We start from the raw sequence: 19,535 nt of genomic DNA, 5'->3' as shown, positions 1-19,535 counted from the left end.
TGCTCAGATGTCAGCACGCTGTTGATTATTTTTTTTCTTTCGCTTTCATCTTGGCTAGACTTCTTTCCAACTCCAAACTGATCCAGGCCTCCCTACATGGAAGACTTTCTGGCAAACAAAAACTGCTTCTCTAAATTGCTTCGATATGTTGCTACGAAAAGAACTATAAGTAGAAAGTCGTGTTTAAGTGTGGGGTTTGGTGTTGAAATGAAGATGTTTTTTTGACAGTTCGGTTTGTGGTCTGCTTTTTGCCTGAGGTGAGCTAGGATTGTGTCTGATTTCTCACGACCTTGAACAGGATATTACCGGGAAGAAATACGTTTTTGGATTAATAAAACGTGGATTATTTTTCAACAATACTGCAATTCAAATCACAGTGTTCCTCCCACATTTGGGACATGTCTCAGGACACCCTCAAAATGATTCCCCACAAGATAATACAATATCATATGAATAGAACTTGAAACTCGCCGACATAAGTCTGATTATCTATCTATCTATCTATCTATCTATCTATCTATCTATCTATCTATCTATCTATCTATCTATCTATCTATCTATCTATCTATCTATCTATCTATCTATCTATCTATCTATCTATCTATCTATCTATCTATCTATCTATCTATCTATCTATCTATCTATCTATCTATCTAATTTACCCTACTTATATCCTCAAAAATAAACATATTGACAAATAGAAATTACTGTAGATATTCTATACTTAATTCCCTTTAAAATTATGTATAACAGATAGATGTAGCACTAAAATTGGCAAAGTTATAGCAATTTTAATGTTGCCTAGTTGAAATGCCTGGTTTTGAGACAAATGCGTGAAATGAAATTTAAGACCTTAAGGAGGTTGTTTTTGTAGAAATCCCAAAAAGGACATCTGTGTCAAAAATATATGACAATAGAGGAAAAATTGACAAACAGACATATAGCAAAAAAAAAAAAAGACATTTCCACCATTGGTATAAAGTAGGCCAATGCAAAAACAAAAGTAGATCCCACGAGGCCATTGCAGTGAAATGAAGTTTGTCTGCAGTGTTTTCGAGAGTTGATAGGTAGGAAGTTAAGCCCAAAATCTCCAGATCCCCTGGGTGATTTTAGGTAACTGTGTTTTCACACAGCAGGCTTCAAATTGCTGGTGGTTGTCCACCACTCAACGTGGCATGATTCGGCCACAGGACAAGCAGACGGTGATTGATGGGGCGCTTGCCTGCTGCGCTCTGATTGAGTTGGAGCCACTCACAATCTCTCGCTTTGTTTGCTCTTTGCTTGATCTCGCCTTCCTTAAGTGGCTCTTTCTTTTTTCAGTCGCCACTGTTTTGTTTTTTTTCTCTGCTTCGCAGCTTTGCGTCTTTTGTTGGACAGCTGGAAGTTTGTGTGTGTGTGTGTGTGTGGGGGGGGGGTATTATAAACGCATGCGAAACATTTTGTTTCATTGTCTCCACAGCAGGTGAAAAATAGGCTATTCATCCACTTCAAATTGCTCAACTAAATTTCTCTTGATTCTATCTAACTTAAAAGGGACTCGGCATCAATGGAATATGTGGATACTGTCAAATACGGTATGTTTGATAGATAGCACTTCAGCGCTTATTTACAATTTGCTAGGTGTCAGTTTTACACCTTCTCCGCCATATCTACCAATTTTAAAAGGTTTATTTCAACAGCTGTGAGAGCAGTACATACAGCATATTGAAATAGTTGAAGCCTTTGTGAGCCCCACTGGAACGATCAGTTCTAACGATGGCTGAAGTAGATGTGGACGCCACATGCCGAACTATTTTGCATTTGGAGTTCAGAGAATGTCCAGTTAAGAGTTAACTACAAATAATAAAAATAAATGACATTTGTTTTAATCTCCCTTTCCTGTTAACAACAAGGAATTTTCCACTCCTGCGTCAAGGTTATTATCCAGTAGATTATGACCATTGTGTCAAGCAAAGAGAATTCCAAACAAGACTTTTTCTCAGGGTCTGAAAAAAATATATCTCACTCATTACCGAGTGGATATGTCTCCAATGACTTGACCCGATCACGGAGCAACATGCCCGGACTGAGATTGAACATCCCTGCCATAATTTTGTTCGCTTTTATTTTTGGCATGTTGCTGTTTATTATAAGAAGAAGACAACCTTTTGAGGGTCAGGACTTAACTATATCAAAATGATCAAGAACATTCTAATGTACGTAAGAAAAAGTAAAAAAGGAATCTAAATTCTAAAACAAAGTTTAAATAACATTTTAAATATCGTAAATAAATCCTTACATGTTGCTGCATAGTCTGGATAACTTCAGCATTAACTCAATCACTGCCAGCCCAATGAAAATGGATTTTGACTGATGTAGCTGTCAATGGCAGTGAATGAGTTCATTTACTCACTACCAATCTCGTAAAAATGTATATTTGACAACTATAACCATTAATGGTCGTGAATTAGCTATTTTATTATTCGTATTTTCATTCATATTTTTATGATGTAACAGCGGAACGGATTAATCTCATAACCACTGTATACATATAAATATATATGCGTGTGTTCGTGTGTGTGTGTGGGTGTGTGTGTGTGTGTGTGTGTGTGTGTACTCACAAATAAATCAGTAGCAGTGAAACTCCTTTTCATTGCCTATTTACATCATAAAAATATAAATATTTGATGCTCTGTGACAAGATAATGATACATTATCAACATGTCATGTTGAGTTACAGTTCTTCTGAATTGAACTCTATGTAGAAACAGGTCAGTGGAGTATGAGCAAAAAATATTTAATATATTAACAGATAGGGAGGAAAAATATATAATGATACAGTGCATCTATATTTGAATTTTTTTTCACAAGCTCTGCCTTTACTATCTTACCAACTCACTCAAAATGTTTGTTTCCTTTTAACGGACAAAAACCCACCCACAACACAACTTCTTTTCTCCTTCCTGCCCATTGTGAGCGATTCGAACAGCACCCAACAGCTTTTACTCCGGGCTGACCTCAGTTTCAACTCGCCTCCTCCCCGTCGTCGCCTCCTCTCTCTCACATCTCCGGCCCACTTTGAATGTCGTCGGCTCCTTGCGGCTCATTACCGCCCAGTGCCGCTCGCTTGTACAAGCGCAAAGTCTCAGATGGTTGATCTGATGCGCATATCTGTTGCTTTTTCTCATCTTCTTTTACAGTGTAGATTACGGGGTTCATTTCAGTTGAGTACTCTCTCATGCTTCCTTTTTCAAGCGACGCCACATTTGTTTGATTTTATGATAATCTTGCGTCGCTCCTCATGTAAATTCTCCCATTAAAATGTGATCATCATACCAGCCTAAATAATCTTAATGCTATGAGATCATGTATAGCAGCTGTTCCCAAGCTTGTTTTCAATATTTTTATCTCATCACTTCAACCGAGAGTTGAGAGACTCTGGAGGTACCAGGATCATTATTAAACCTACTTTTTTTTTTGTTAATGTTTTTTTTTTTTTTTTTTTTGCAACTATATTATGTCATTGCACTCCTACAGTTTTGTGTCCATGTTTAGAAAAGTTCAAATGAAGTGTATTAGGGTTTTATACTAAATAATCAATATTTTTGTTTTATTTGACTTATGCTGTGCTTGTGCCATCTGTGGATGATTTGTTTAACTTCTAAATTCTCCAGAGAAGTTGCATTCAGCAGCTCAAGAAGATAGATTGTGTAACATCTGTTTTATTTCTGGCTCATCTACTGGAAAATTGCCGCTAATTACAATTAAAAAAAATAATACAATATTTTGAGAAGCAATCACTCAAAAAGTTGTTTCATGTTCACATTAATTTTCTCTTAATTTAAAAAGAAAAACGCGCTAATCTGATACATGCAGAAACCCTGTTAAAATTTCACGTAGCCTTGCAGCCATCTTGACTGATGATGTGACACTTTTTTGTCTTCACTGAATTGTTATAAAATGTATCCATTCTGAAGTGAGTTATGCGACAAGATGAAGGCAAGAAGAACACACAGTACTTAATAGCTTCACGGTGCTGCTCCACGCCCTTCTTTTGGCCTGTTAGTTTTACCCTTGACCTCTCATGGCTGCCACAATGGTGGATCATCTGGGTCACGTCACCGACCCCTGAGGAGAACTCTCTCTTTGCTCACCTCTGCCTGCTCCTCTTTCCTTTGCAATCAGAGATCCTTTCAAATGTCAAGGTGGGACAAATGGGAGCTATTCCCGCCTGTAATGGCCCACAGAAATGAGGGGGTACTCTCTCTCTCTCGCTCTCTTTCCTCCTTTCTTTTTTCCTCTCTCTCTTGAGCAAACATATGATCAGAGATTTTCAGGTCCACATTTTATATGCTCTCAGAATTTTCATGTCTTCCTAAGTTCTGCCCATCAAGAAAATTCTCAGCATTGCAAACGACAAGCATGCACATTAATGAGGTTTTTTTCTTTTCAGTACATCCAAAAGAGACTCTTCAATTTCAAAAGCATACTTTCAAGGTTTGGTTTAACTACCTACTGAATGTAGCAATTTTATTTCCCAAAGCACCCCTTAAACAGCAAAGTTTATTAAATGTGTATATTTTAGGTTGACTTTTTTGCATAAAATTTTACTACGTTGTTAAATTTGTGACAATGGGCAACAAAACCTGATGGATACTGTTATGGACCATACAAGAGCACATAGAAATGCATCCATGTATTCCGCATTATGTACACTGAGGGGGTAGAAGTAATTATGGAGTTTAAAAAGCCCGATTCATTAACTCATTTAGTAGAAGCGATTTTTAGAGCCTCCTTTAGCCTACTACTTGAAAAAATAACTGGAAAATAAATACGTAAAAAATGTAAAATTACGTCTTTGGGATTGTTGTCGACTCCAAATCACATAAGGGCTGGCTTCTTCCAGCGGTAATGATAATTGCTGTTTAGGAATATGCGTAGGCCACAAAACCAGAAACATTGGCAGCTAAAAATGTGTCCCAAGTATGGTCATATTGGGGGTGTCAAAGCCAAAGCAGGACCACTTGATGGGTACAGCTGGGCTTTTGAGGGCAGAGAATCCCCCCCTATCTTTTCAACCATCCCTGTGGCTATGGAGTGGTGAGGGATGTAATCACGCCCTTCTTCCCTCACTGACAAGGAACCATTTCTGAAAACACATCAGCTCTGATTGGCGGGTGTTTTTTTGCCTGCTGTGTTGCTTTCCACATCCAAATGCTTCAACATTGATTTGGGGGGGAAGATTACGGTGTGGGGACACAGTAGTGCTTTTTCTTTTCTGGGCGAGGAATCCAAAGGGGACGGCTCACACATTACTGTTAAAGCAATAGAACCCTGTAATTGGTAATAATGAAACTGATATCGCTGGCATCGGGCGGAAGGACACAAAAAACAATTGAGGCCGGTTCGGAACAATTATGACTATTTCAGAATGTCTTAAGAACTTTTGCAACCCTCAACGAAACCTGACGAGATAAAAGAAACCTTCACCCGTAAATGGAATAAAATTGAGGCTTTAATAGAATAATGTCGGTAATGTAGCTGCTCTTTTGGGCTCTTCAGGTTTCACTCAAGGTCACAATCTCAAGACTTTCTTAAGACATTCAGGCCTTGTTTAGACGTAACCAGGGCTATCTGCATGTTATATTGCATTCATTTTTAAAAATAAATAAATAAAAACCTCCACATGGCTTTGTTGATTACTGCTACATAAAGCCGCATAGTGTGGTTTTAATCATGTGGCAAGCGTTTCGCCAAATTCTGTCCAATCAGAAAGAACTTCTGTCTTTTAACGTCACCAGTGTTTTTGGCGGGAAATAGAGTGATGAGGTAAAACTACGATTTATGATTGCTACACACAAAACTGGATAGTAAAGATGGGCAAATCTCCACTTTAGATTTTGAGACCTTCGGTTTCAATGGAAAAAGTTTCAATAGAAAAAAAAAACAAAACTAAAACGGGCACTGAAGCCGTCTTGATTGTTTATCGTGTCAGAGCAAATTCTAAACAACAAGAAAGACTAGTCTATTTTAGAATGTCTTAAGAAAGTCTAAAGAATTGCGACCTTGAACGAACCCTCCAAATCCCGGACGTGAATGCACATTCACTACCTTGGTTAACACTCTCAAATGTGGGATAGGCGCTTAAGATTGGTCATTATTTCTGAATAAAAACACCCACACCTGACTAAAGCCAAGATTTAAAAAGCTCTTTTTCTGTGCAAACGTCTATATTGACTGTTCTTAAGTACTGCAGAAGGCTCACTTTGTTTTACTACTGTTTAGTACTGTTTTATTACTTTCTTTTATTACAGTTTTATAAACGCAGTGTGAGTGAAAATAATGGAACACAAAATTGACAAAATTTGTGAAACTGTCCAAATCTTTGACTACATGTATAGAAACATCAACGTGTCCTTCTGAGAGCCAGCTTATTCATTTGTATTGACACAGGGAACATTTTTGGTTTTGATTAATTCTAGCAACACTACTAAGTCCCGGTGTGGTCATTAGAGGACAATCTGGCCTTCCAATGATGTCTCAAGTGTTTGTGTGGGATGCAATTAACATTGCTGTCTTGCTGAGACTAAATGGACATAACAGTGGACACAAATAGGTCAAGTCAAATCCATACACCTCCTTCATTTTTCAGGAGACCCCTATGATAGCAAATTTGTTCAACCATAAGCATTGAATCGTTAAAGTTAGCATGTGAATTTTTTGCACTTTCGGTTTGTCAATTTTTGATAATAGCAGCAACACGTGTGGACTCACTAATGTTATAGATTTGTGGAAAAATATTACATTCACCAAAATCTGACTTAGAAGATTTCCCCCAACACAGGCTGTATGCATATTTTATATTATGTTAATGCCTCTTACCTACATTTTGATATGATGACTCATTAGATGTTGTCTGCTGAGGAGTGCATTTTGTCCCAGGAGACATTATATTCCAGCTCAAGGAAATAGCGGAGGTCAGTTTTCAAGTGAAGGGTAATGAATGTCATATGCGAAACAGATTTACACGGAGGGGAACATTGAGAATAAAGACCATTCATTTGAGCCAGGATCAAAACATGGAAAAAGCACCTCAGCGATCATCTTGTACAAGCGTTAATGATGTTGTGACTGTGCCCCCAGTGACAGTTTGTAAGCATGTGGGCCCAACTTTCCTGACAGCTGACAAAAGCTAATTTTCCCTTTTTAAGCCCGCTGGGGCCTCCCAGACCTGCAAATCAGTTGTTGAGGCTATATCCCCCTAGTGTTACCCTGAGATGTTTGAACATGTTGTAGGTGACATGTTTTCATACAGCAGCCTTTGTAGAAGGACAGCTGCAGAAAGGGAAATGTCAGAGACTTGACGTTTGTTCTTAAGCTAGGATCTGATTTGGAGGTTTCCACAACATCTTTTCGCTTTCAGAGGCGTCCAAATTGTGTCAGTACATTAAAAAAAAGCACATCAGATAAATATTTATAGGCAGTCTGGAGAAAGACTATTTCCATGGGAAACCAGCAGGCAATATAAATGTTCGATTGTGAGACTGAGCGTTTGTTGCCTTCTTTTTGGCTTTGCTAGAACGAAGCTACTAATGTTCTTGTCCAATGCTAGCCAATTGCTTTCTCTCAGTGCCCGGAGAAAGACGGCAGGCTAATACATTTGAGTCGCTGAAGCGAAGGTTGTACAGAATTACTTTCACCCCCTTTCCCCTCCGAACACCCCCTCTTTTTTCATTTTAATTTCCCCATTGGATTGACAAACCATTTTCGCTATTAGCACAGTGTGTGCATGTACGCGTGCATGTGTGTGTGCAGCTCCATAGCAGACAAGACAAATAAATAGGTGCAATGTTCAGCGTAATTACATTGTCGTGAGGCATAAGAACAACATCTACCGCGGTGTTATGATGCAACATGACACCACAAAGGCCCTAAGAGCCGGAATCCAGCTTTAACTTGACAGTTTAGGGCATTAATGACAAGCTAACCCTGAAACTGAGGGGCCTTTTGGGATTTAAAACCAGACTACGTTTCCTTGATGATTATAGATAAGAGACTGATACATGACCTCTGTCGTTTCTAAAGACTCTCAAGTTTTGAAATAAACCCTCACAGGTGTAATCGGCACTAGAATAGAGAGGAGAAGCTTTTCAGAGGTGTTAAACTGCCCCACCAAGCAATTTTACCAAAATGCCTTCCAGATGATAAGAGTCTAAATGGATTTGCGTTAGCGCACCGAGTGCGGAGGCACTGATGCAGAACTACTGGAGGTCTGGCTGACACACGACTCATCAAGGCCCAATAAAGACATTTTCTCATCTCTTTTTGCCACTGCAGACACATTCTCGCTGTATTCTCTTTGTGTCACATTTCGCAACACCATTCGAACTGATGATGAAACAGGATGTGGCAGATGAAAAATGCTAAAAACATCTTTTCATGGAGGTGTGAAGAGCTAATTGGGATGGTGACAAAAAACTTTGCAAACAAGCTAAATAAAGACATGGCTCATAATGGCTATGTCTAGGGGTGTTGGAATAACAGATCATTTGTAATCATTTATTGTCAGTTAAAAAAAGAAAAGAAAACCCCTTTAACCACATGTTTAGTCGAAAACTTTATGCTTTCTGTATGTCTGATTCATTTCATTTTGGAGCTTCTTTATGAGAAGAAGTTTGTGAGTTTAGCCTACCACATCAGTGCAAAGCACCCAGCTGTACCTGCACTCCCAACTAATGATGAAAACATGTATGAAAATACAAAAAAAGTCACGAATGTAATGTGGGACTCAAATACAGCAGAAAATAAATGGTATTTATTCAGTAAATTAATAACTGTAGCCATATTTTTTGTTTTGTACATCAACCTTTTGATCTGCCACTATAACCAATCTAAATTAAGAAATAAATCTCAGAATTGTTTTAAGATTATAATTAAATTGATTACAAATGCTAATTAAGATTTTATGTCTTGACAGCACTAGGTGCAAATAAAGTGATTAATTTTGATTCATTTTTGAATGACTGTATCAGATTTGTTAAAAATGTTTCAATAAAGAAAGAAAGAAGTATGCAGAAAAGTTATCCGTCAGAAAGATTTGGTGCTTCGATTAGGAAATGCAAATTAGTGAGCTCATTTAAACTAGCAAACCTTAAATGAACTTGTGGCACCTGCATGTGAGAAGATAAAAGACATCATTAACCAAAACCGATTCCTTTAGTTCAGGAGATCCTATAAAGGGAAACTCCTAAACCATTAAACCACATTACTGGGAGAATTACATTGTAAACACCACGTGAGCCTAGTAATCTTTTTATTGCGTTGCACTTGATAAAGAAGCTAAAACAAAGTAGCTCTTGTTAAAGTTGCACGAGCGAAGCTGTTCCCACAGCTGGTGGGAAACACAAAGCATGCCGAACGTTTAAAGCAGGAAACAGGAAAAAAGAATAAAAATGCTTTGGCGCTTTTGAAAAAAAGAAAATAGATCTTCTGTCCTCTCAGTTGTAAATCACCTCAAGAAAGAAACAATGTGGGGGAATGGTATGAATGTTGATAACTTTATGTTGGAAATTCAAGCAGTGCGTTCAAACGGTGCAGTCTATTTTCTCTCAACATTTGCATTGTTTTTATTGACTCTGTCATCATATTTTATATGGGTATTGTGAAATTAGTTTGGAACCTAACTAACATCGATGCGTGTTCAAATAGAATTTGGAATTTTAACAACTCAATTTCTGACGCTGTTTCAATTTAAAAAAATGGGTAACAATGCGGCAACAAGTTTGGTCCCACTTGAGGGAATTATCCTACCCTGAGCTATCGGCAAGTAAAAATGAAACTCATTGTGATCTGTTCTCTTTGTTTAAGTAAATTCAGAATCACTGAGGAGGCTTAGTCTTTCGACAGTAGTGGTGCAACAATAAATCAATAACTAATAAATCAATTGGCAATTATTTGAACGAATCCATAAATTGTTTATAGACCTAAATTGTCCTAATGCTCAGATTTTCAGCCTCTCAACAGTAAATATTCTCAGATTTCTTTAGTTTTGAAAGCAGATTATCATTGTATTGGAGTAAAATGAGAACTTTAAAAATGTCTGCTTTAACTTTGGAATATATATATATATATATATATATATATATATATATATATATATATATATATATATATATATATATATATATATATATATATATATATATACATTATATCAGTGCAAATCAGGAAGTTTTGACAACAAAGGAGAAAAAGAAAAAAAAAATCTATCGATCCATGTTCTATATAGATGATTTTTTATGGTGTCTGTAAAACTCGAGCCTATCCCAACTGACTATTAAATGAACATTTCCCAGCCAAGAATAATAACAGGCATGCGCTTATGAACAACCCGAGGCTGTTTGGACCACCTTCGATGATCGCAGTCAACTTCTGCATACCTTATACCACGTTTGCATCAAGTCTCATTTTCCCAGCGTCCTATTTCAAAGCTTATCTGCTTCTAAATCCAGTTCTGACTCAATTAGTCTGCTGTTTTCCCTCTGGTGCTAGAGATCTAAATTCCATCAGCATGTAATTTTTAGCGCGTGTGCGTATTTAATAGATTTTGCACCTGCTCTTCAGGTTCAGTGCTCATGGAGAGTATACATCAGCAGTGTTTGTGGGAGTGGGTAGAGCATAATGAAATGATATTATGATAATATAGACACCCCCTCAACCTCATTTGAGTGCATTCGTGCTTCAGAAAAATACGTGAATATTTGTTATGTACAGTTTGTTATGTAGCTCAGTGAGATTCTTGTCTTTCGCAGGTATGACTATGTGGAAGTGCGAGACGGCGTGGATGAGAGCGGTCAGTTGGTCGGCAAGTACTGCGGCAAGATCGCCCCATCCCCCGTGGTCTCGTCCGGGAACCAGCTCTTCATTAAGTTTGTCACCGATTATGAGACCCATGGAGCAGGTTTCTCCATTCGATATGAGATCTTCAAGACAGGTTAGCATATCACCGTTAGCATATTACTATTTCATTTTAGATCATTTTACCCCAAATTTTAAGGATAACTAAGACTGTTTAAAACAGGAGTAAAAACAGGCGTAAAACTGGTAGCCCTTCATATTACTCAGTACCAAAGAAATAGTTCCCAGTTTCAAAGATTGGTGATCGCTGGTTTAGATTAAAACAAACTTGTTTTTACAAAAACGTACTTTTCAAATTTTATATCCATGATCTGCATTTGATCTCCAAGCCTCTCTTTCTAATTTCATGCTTTGTTTGTGATGAAGCAAGGCAGCAAAGCATCAAAATGACATGTTTGCAATATGGCAAGCTGTAGGCGGCATTCCAAACCAATGATTCACACATATGTTCCCCAAACTGTTTTTTTTTTTCTGATGGTAAATATGACAGATGAAGTAAAGGTATAATTTTATTTATGTGCTTGTCAAATAAGCTGCTACTAATCATTACAGATTTCAGGAGAGATCTATCCATTCATTTTGAATACCACTTAATTTTTATGGTCACTGGGTAGAGTTTATCTGGGTCTCCACCCTGCAGTGGTTGCCAGTCAATTGCAGGGTGGTTGTGAACGGCATTAAGTGGGAATCGATCCCATGCCAGCTGCATCAATGTCACAATACCAGTGGCCCTATTTTAGGAAGCAAAGTTTAGAGAAAAAAAAAGCACAGTTGTTGTGACTTGTCAATAGAGTAAAATATTGACCCCCATTAAATTCAACTATTACGAAGAATGGTGTTTTGTAAATTGCCAAATAATTTTAAACATATTCACATTAATTCGGCAGAGAGTTTCTATGGTGTACTACTATAGCATCTTTGTTTCTATAGTTAGCCGTTGATGTAATCATAGCTGGGTGCTTTGCATTTATGTAGTAGGCTGAATTTGGTGCTGCTGTGATAGCCAGGTTCTTCTTCAAGGAAGGCATAATAAAAGGTGGCATTGGGGCATTTATACATTTCTAAATATACCACACACATGCTCGTTCATATTCAAGTCTTCCTTCTGCTCATTAACTTGCCCTCCCACCCAATACAGGAGCCTATCAGGCTATGCCAAACACAATGACAGCCAATCAATGCCCACTTCAGTTATCGATTGTCCTTTGTTTTCCAACCCCTGACTACTCAAGTGTGAGAAGTCAGGTGTGTAAAAACAGATCTAATCAGCATACAGAAAGCATGAAGTTCAAGGTTAGATATTAGATTAATGTGATAAAAAAAATTGAACTATAACTTTAATCATAACTGTAGTTATTGATCACAATTAATCTGCTAATTAGACAACACTAATAGTGACATCAGATTTTTGACAGTTAATACAAATATATCAGAAACAGATGCAACGTTTCAAAAAGAAGGAGGGTTGAACCACATCTGCAAGTGACTACTAGGCTGACTCCTTTTGCATTAATTAACCTTCGCAGAAGTCTATGGGACAGCCCCTGTTGACCTCGCAGACATGATGAACGGTCCGCCAGGTCCCCTTCTTCATTTTAATCTTAACATACACGTGTGCGTGTGTTTGTGTGTGCGTAACTGTGTCACCACCACAGCAACGCAGCTGGTGGAGTGTGGGTCCATTTACAAGATCAAAGTGACACTCTAGCCCACCACATGGAAGCTCATCCGCACCCACCACTGCCTGATCCCCCTTGATAGACCAGTTAAATCCACAACATTCTTCCTTTGATTAGCCTGCTATTTTCCAGTCCCGTCTATTATCGCAGATTTGAATTTGAAATATGTAAGGAGCCTGGTGGTGATAGTAATGTAGCTACAGAACACCCTTTTAGAGAGCTGAGGACATACAAGGACTATTCCATTAATTGACATCGCTAGAACCTGATGAAGAATTTAAGAAGGGATGGGTTTAATATATTTTGAAATTAAGCTAACAATTTCCTTTAATCACTGGGAGAATATTAAATCAAACTGTACAATCATTAACATTAGTTTAATCTATATCCAACCGAGACCCAGTCTCTTAATATGTGTCCACTATTGTGTCCATTTTGTCTCAGCAAAACAGCAAATTTTATTTCATACCACCATAACACATGAGACGTCATTGAAAAGTCTAGGATGTCCTCCAATGAGCACTTTGGGACATTGTGGTGGAGCTCAAATGCATCAAAAGATATAGAGCAAAACGTAATTTCCCAGTCAAATAATAATTGGTTGTTGCCAGACAGATTTTATTGAGTGCAGTTTTAAACTAATAGAAATAGTTTCTCAGAGTAGGATTATTAGTGAACGTTGTTGTAAATTTATATATCCATTTTGAGCAAAAAAAGCATTTAAAATTTAGAACCAACGAGTATAATCAATACCTTTTAAAAACACATGTTGCCATTTGCTGTCGACTGAAAATAACATCACATGCTCAAGGCTCAGGCAACACCCAATCACTGTTCACCTGCTTTCCAGGTTCGGCCTTCTGATATTTGCAAGCTGAGTCGTGATTGGTTGTTACCTGAGTATATGTGATGTCATTTTCACTTGACTACTAGTGGCAGAATATAGGTTATTAAATTATGTATAGACAAAATATGAACATTTTACTGCTCAAAATAGCTAAATAGGCAACGTTCTTTTAAGTTCATCTCTACATATGGATTATGCAATTAAATGAGCACTCTGTATTAAATGCAAAAGACACATGGAACCATGGAAATATATGCTGGGGCACTGCCCTTGTGTACAGTTTCATAAAGGAACTGTTATTTCTCAGTAGACCAAAACCGTCATTATTCTATGAATAGACTCCATGTTTTGACTACTGCAGTACAGGGAGCCAAGAATGAGGCCCTGAGATCAATTAAGTGTGTGGTTTCTTTGACGGAGACAGAGAGCCAAGCAGAGCGAGGGATACAAAGCTAGCTGATTTGCGCGTCTTATCAACAAGCAGAGTATTAGCTGGGAAAACATTGTGTTGGCAAACACATGTAGCGTTAATGATGATGCGCAGATGATCTGATAATGAAGGAATTGCCAACTTGTGCGTGCCAATAAAGATGCATACAAAGAATGTAGGCCGTTCATTACTGTCATTAAAGGCTCTATGATCACTGGATGTCAAGATCCGGGATTGGCACTGACTTTTGTTATGATTTGAATGAAGCCAAAGGTCACGTTGAAGCTAAACATACCCTCAATGAAAAATTATGTAAACATGATTCCTTGGGGATCGCGTCCCAATTATACAGACCTGAGCTGGTGTACCCCCTTATATGGAAGTGTATTGCTTTCACTTGAGGAGGGAAAAAAGAAAAAAAAAATACATTTTAAGTTGTAAGTGTATTGCATTAATATATATATATATATATATATATATATATATATATATATATATATATATATATATATATATATATATATATATATATATAATTAATGCAATACACTTACAACTTAAAATAATATAAATTTAAAAAATAATAATGAAGCCCCTCCAAAAAATTACTCTGACCTCCCCCCCAGTCCATGCGTACGCTTTCATACCCTTAAACTATGCAAAACCATGTTCGCAGATACCTCAAATATGCAAACATGGTTACCCCTGGCTTTCATCACTGTGCGGTTGGAAAGTGTCTAATTGGAAGAAAGCAGGTTATTTTGCAGCGCTCCATGGTTGGTTCCTCATCCGTCCCTCACCCGCACCGATCCCATCCAACCATCTTCATTAGCATGGGCTATTTAGTTTATAGCCTGCAAATTGGCAGCCACACTACTTGAAACGGGGGGGAAGTGCCAACATGGTGGAGGAAGTTAAATAATCCTAGACACACAAACAAAAATTAAGGTTAAGGGATTGTATTATGTTTCCTGATGGATTTGCAGTAAGTAATAGACTCGCAAGAAATTAGGAGGTCCAATAATTGCCTGACTAGAAAGTTGTTTCAGGAGGAAGAGGAGAAGAAGAAGAAAGCATTTTTAAGTCATTATTATTGATCCGTCTATATAAATGGTTTGGTTATGTGTAAAAAAAATCATGTTCTTTCTGTAGTAGACAAACCCTTTGGGGATAAAATCTTAAATCTGTAAGTGTTTCTTAGATGTTAGCATGCTGGCTCGACATGTGTTTTCCTTTAACAGCTTGGCAGTTTGCATAGAGCCACATCAAGGCTGGCTGCGGGCCCATTCAAGTGGGCGAGGTGGCTTCGATACCGCCATTGAAGACCACTCCCCTCTTCCCACCCCGCACACCAACTGCATTCAAGCTCAAGCTCATCATTACTATTACTCAGAAGCATGACTAAGCCAGCTACAGTACCGTCTAACATGACTGCTATCTTTGAACAGAGAAATTAGCCCGTATTGAAAATGCTCACTTTATTACCCATTAGCAGACAAGGAGTGATTATTTTGCACACACCTGTAAAAACAAACTCAAGGTGTATGTGTGTGTGCGTGTTGGGTAGGGCTCAGAAGGGGCAAATATAGCAAATGTAGCTTTCATGGACGACACGCCCAAGTGCCACAGGTCACATCTGGCACGGAGACATGCTGTCATCATATGCACAAAAAGCCTCATGGAAATATATAAATATATAAAAGACTTTTTGAGGGCACCCAGGGGGAGACTGTAGCCTTTTACCCCAAGCTCCTTCCCCATTAGGCACTGTCATCCTTCATTTTATTAGACCAGACGGGGGTGACATCGCAGACACAGCATTGACACTATATAAGGCATTTTAAATGCTGTGTCACAACCAAAATATGTTGAAGCTTGTGTGAGTTCGTTCACCATCTGTTGTTTAGTCTTGGGTAGTGTGGTAGGCTGAAGGAGAGTCTGTACATAATGATGACGTAAGAGAAACGCTCTCAGGGGGTCAGGGAGTAGACTAATGAACTGTGGTTCTCAACCTCTTTTTAATAATGTGCCCTTTGTGAATTATATTCAGCCAAGTACAGTACTCACAAACTGTTTTTTAATGACAAAGCTTTGCTATTCGTGCATAACTTCATTTGTAGTGACGTACCAAAGCATATTTTACTCAGCAACTCCAGAATATATCAAGTGGTACATCATACATTGTAGTTTTGGCTTGTATATTGGAAAGGGTTAGTTCCCTATAAGACTTAACAAAATGAAAGCAAATAGTTTTGTGATTGACACAATGTAGCAAAAAGTTGTTCCAAGTAATTTGTTCTTAATTTGAAAATACAACTGTACCGTTCCTTGCATGGCATTTAAAAGGGTAATATTATATATGTGCCGATAACTACATAAAGCGTATTAACTCTGCGATGTACTCCCTGAAGTGCCTCCATCACTTTTTAGAACTCAAATATTTCATTTACTTAGCAGCTCAGGGTTAATACCCCTTCTCATCACCTCTGATCCTAATGGCTGGCGAGCAAGGAGAGTGAATGATGAACTAATGGAAACAAAAGTGGACAAGAAAGACAGAAATCCTTTTTACTCTGTTTCCACTGTCCGCCGATACGCCTTGCAGCTCTGTAAACTAAACACAGACATAAGAAGGCGCTGTGGAATGTTAAACGCTTTTGTTTTTTTCGTTGTAGTAATAAAGCTGTGCTCGTCGTCTGTAAATGGGACAGCTGGAATAGAGAAATTACTCTCTCATTATAGAACAGTGAGTTGATTTAGCAGCCGTTTGAGGGAAAAGAGCCATATTTGGTAAAATTGTTGAAAGGTACCCACAAGACTGAGTCATAGGACCCACTCACTTTTTCCCACTTTTCTCACTCACTTAGTAGATCACAATGGCATGTCTGACATAAACATATTTATTTATATTTGGTTATTTATATTTGGTTGGATGGATGGATGGATGGATGGATGGATGGATGCATGGATGCATGGATGGATGGATGGATGGATGGATGGATGGATGGTATGTCCCATTCACATTCCCATGCACCCGAGTCCAAGTCACCTGATATTTAAAGATCTACCGATACAGAATCCGATTTTTTTTAAGCCACAAAAAGAATTTACAGAATTATATATGTAATATAGTGTAATATATATATTACACTGTATATGTAAAAAATGAAATGGCATAAAATTGTGATCTGGCCCAATTTCCAATCGCTTGGTCAGGATCCGGACATGCCTAATTCCTACCAACTCTTAGTCTTTCATGGTCTAAAATCTGACAATCAAAAAGCATTTAACGGGCATATTTTTCCTTCTTTAACAAATTCGATTCTCTCAGAGAATGCGCCAGAGTGACATTTGTTTACTTTCCTAACTGACACAGAAGGCCTAATTCAATGCGGAGCTAAAAGAACCCATTTCTCCTAGCAATAAACATTGTAGTCGCCCCAGTTGGAGGTTGCCACTCAGCGTTACTTCTTTTTTTATTTCCTGCCATAAAATGTAGTTTAAAAGCACCACTCGGACTACTGCGGCTTAACTATCTGCTTTGTCTCCAATGTGATGACACATCTGAATGTGCGTGTTGCTCTGCGATGAGCTCTTCCTGAGTCAGTGCTCACAAATTCTCTTTCTGTTACTTATTTTGACCCCGTGGTGAAATTCCGCCTGGAGAGTTACAAACGTCTTGGGCGATAAAACAAGTAGACGCTGAGTCAGTTGGGAGCAGGGAGCGTGGACTTGTCTTGACAACAGGATATACGTTTCCTGCGATGCTGCTTGTCAACACCGCTCGGTGCGCACATGCTCTATGGACTGATGGAAGGACTATGCTATCAGGCAGACAATAACATGAAACATCCTGGGTGGAAGTTTTGTATTTCCCTTCTCACACAAAGAAAAGCTTACGAAGTTTGACTCACACACATAAAAGTAGCCACAAGGAGTCATTTCTTTTCATGGAGTCATTTTTACCACTGCATTTACTATAAAACGATGACTGAAAATGGACTTTCGATAAGGTACGAGAAGAAGTTGTCAACCGGTGTGGTAAACACTTAGAGCTCAGAAACTTCATGCCTTAAAATGAAGTCTGATCACTTTACTGGCTTTAGAAATAGATTTTTAAGAAAGCCAAGTTCTCTGAACATTTGAAACAGCATTTGTGCATTGTTCATGCAATTAACTATCATTTTCGAGCAAAATAACGTCCGCAGGACTTTTCAAACACAGCTGGAATATGATGCTGATGGCCAGAACTAAACCTATGTGAGAAATTTTGAAAATGATTTCTTTGAGACTATACAAAAACTGCCTCTATGAATGAGTCTGATTTGGTAGTTTTTTTCAACGTTTATAATATAGAGAAACGGAATCATAATAAAAAATCAAAGTTAATAGATCAGTTTTTGAAGTAAAATATGAGTGTTAATTTGATGATTTTGCATTAATTCCAATATTTTTCTCAAGTAAATATCTGTTCCAAGCTTTTTAGAAAATAGTTAAAAATAATGGTTGAGAAATGACTATGGAAACTTTTGCAATTGATTAAAAAGAGTAATTGCTTGGCAGCACTAATTATTATTATTATTATTATTATTATTATTATTATTATTGAATTATTTGTTATATGTATCTAACCCATTAATAATAATACATTTTTAGACTTTTAGGTATTTTAGAGAACTTTAGCGATTACATTTTATGACTAAATATCTCAAGGTCACATGTTCCACAGGGTCAATGTCAACTGAAGGTCATGTAACCATAAAATGCACTCATCTTATAAATGTCAGATTTGGAATCCTTGTTGGACTCAAAAATACTCATTTTGTAACATTTTTTAGTTCTTGAGATATAAGGGTTCTAAGGCAGGTAGCCACGCCCCCTTTGCCAAAAATGTCTTGCTCTGATTGACCTAAAATTTTATATTTATTTTGTTTTCTATCAGCAAGTACACCAAGTTTCATCAACATGGCATCAGGGTTAGTTCCGAAGATATAAGTGTTGAAAAAAAATAAGCCACGCCCCTTTCCCCCCCAAAATGTCCAAATTTGGCAGGCCTTAGCTCCCAAACTCTGGCACTGATTAACCTCAAATTTGAGACTTCTTCACTATCAACAAGTACATCACATTTTATTCATCAAAATCAGATTGTATAAAGAGAGATATGGTTTATGATAGACAATAGTAAGAAAGTTACAAGTGAAATTTGTTGAGAGTACCATGAGAACATGGACAAGAGGTTTTTCCCCGCCACATTTATGTCAAATTTGCAAAAAGCAATTCACAGCTGGAACTACTGACCCAATCCTTCCCTTCAAAGTACAGTATTCCCCTTTTTAGTCCCAAATATGTGTGAAAGCTATGAAATTATTGTCACCCACTGTTTTCAAAAGGCCCACTTTCACTGCGGCTCTAAATGTCAGCTCTCTAAAATGGCTCTCATTGGGGCTTTCAACTTGAATTAAGAGCAAATCGACATGGTTCTCCCTTTAATTTCCCTACGAGTGGACGGGGCTGATTCGGGTACGATGGCTTGAATTTGTGGCCCAGCAAGATGCCTGAGTGAAAAAGCAGTTTACCACATTCACTTGAGCTACGATGACTGCAGCCTGCTGGTTTTTATCGGGAAAAAAAAAAAATCCTTGCAATTATGTTTTTGGTCAACCCCATCTGCACCCTTCATGAA

At 37.9% G+C, this 19,535-nt stretch overlaps 1 protein-coding gene across 3 annotated transcripts in view; it reads left to right on the top strand.

Moving 5' to 3' along the window:
* nrp1a (neuropilin 1a) overlaps positions 1-19,535 on the top strand; it is a 65,246-nt gene that overhangs the window by 8,972 nt on the left and 36,739 nt on the right. For all 3 annotated transcript variants that reach the window (XM_088401721.1, XM_088401720.1, XM_088401722.1), the window contains one exon: positions 10,791-10,972. In XM_088401721.1, the coding sequence (XP_088257847.1) occupies positions 10,791-10,972 (182 nt within the window). The remainder of the gene's footprint in view (positions 1-10,790; positions 10,973-19,535) is intronic.

Source organism: Hippichthys cyanospilos, chromosome 19 (genome assembly GCF_059441005.1).
Source record: "Hippichthys cyanospilos isolate Australia breed blue-spotted pipefish chromosome 19, RoL_Hcya_1.0, whole genome shotgun sequence".
NCBI classification, from domain to species: Eukaryota; Metazoa; Chordata; class Actinopteri; order Syngnathiformes; family Syngnathidae; genus Hippichthys; species Hippichthys cyanospilos.
This window is presented reverse-complemented; position numbering and strand designations above follow the sequence as displayed.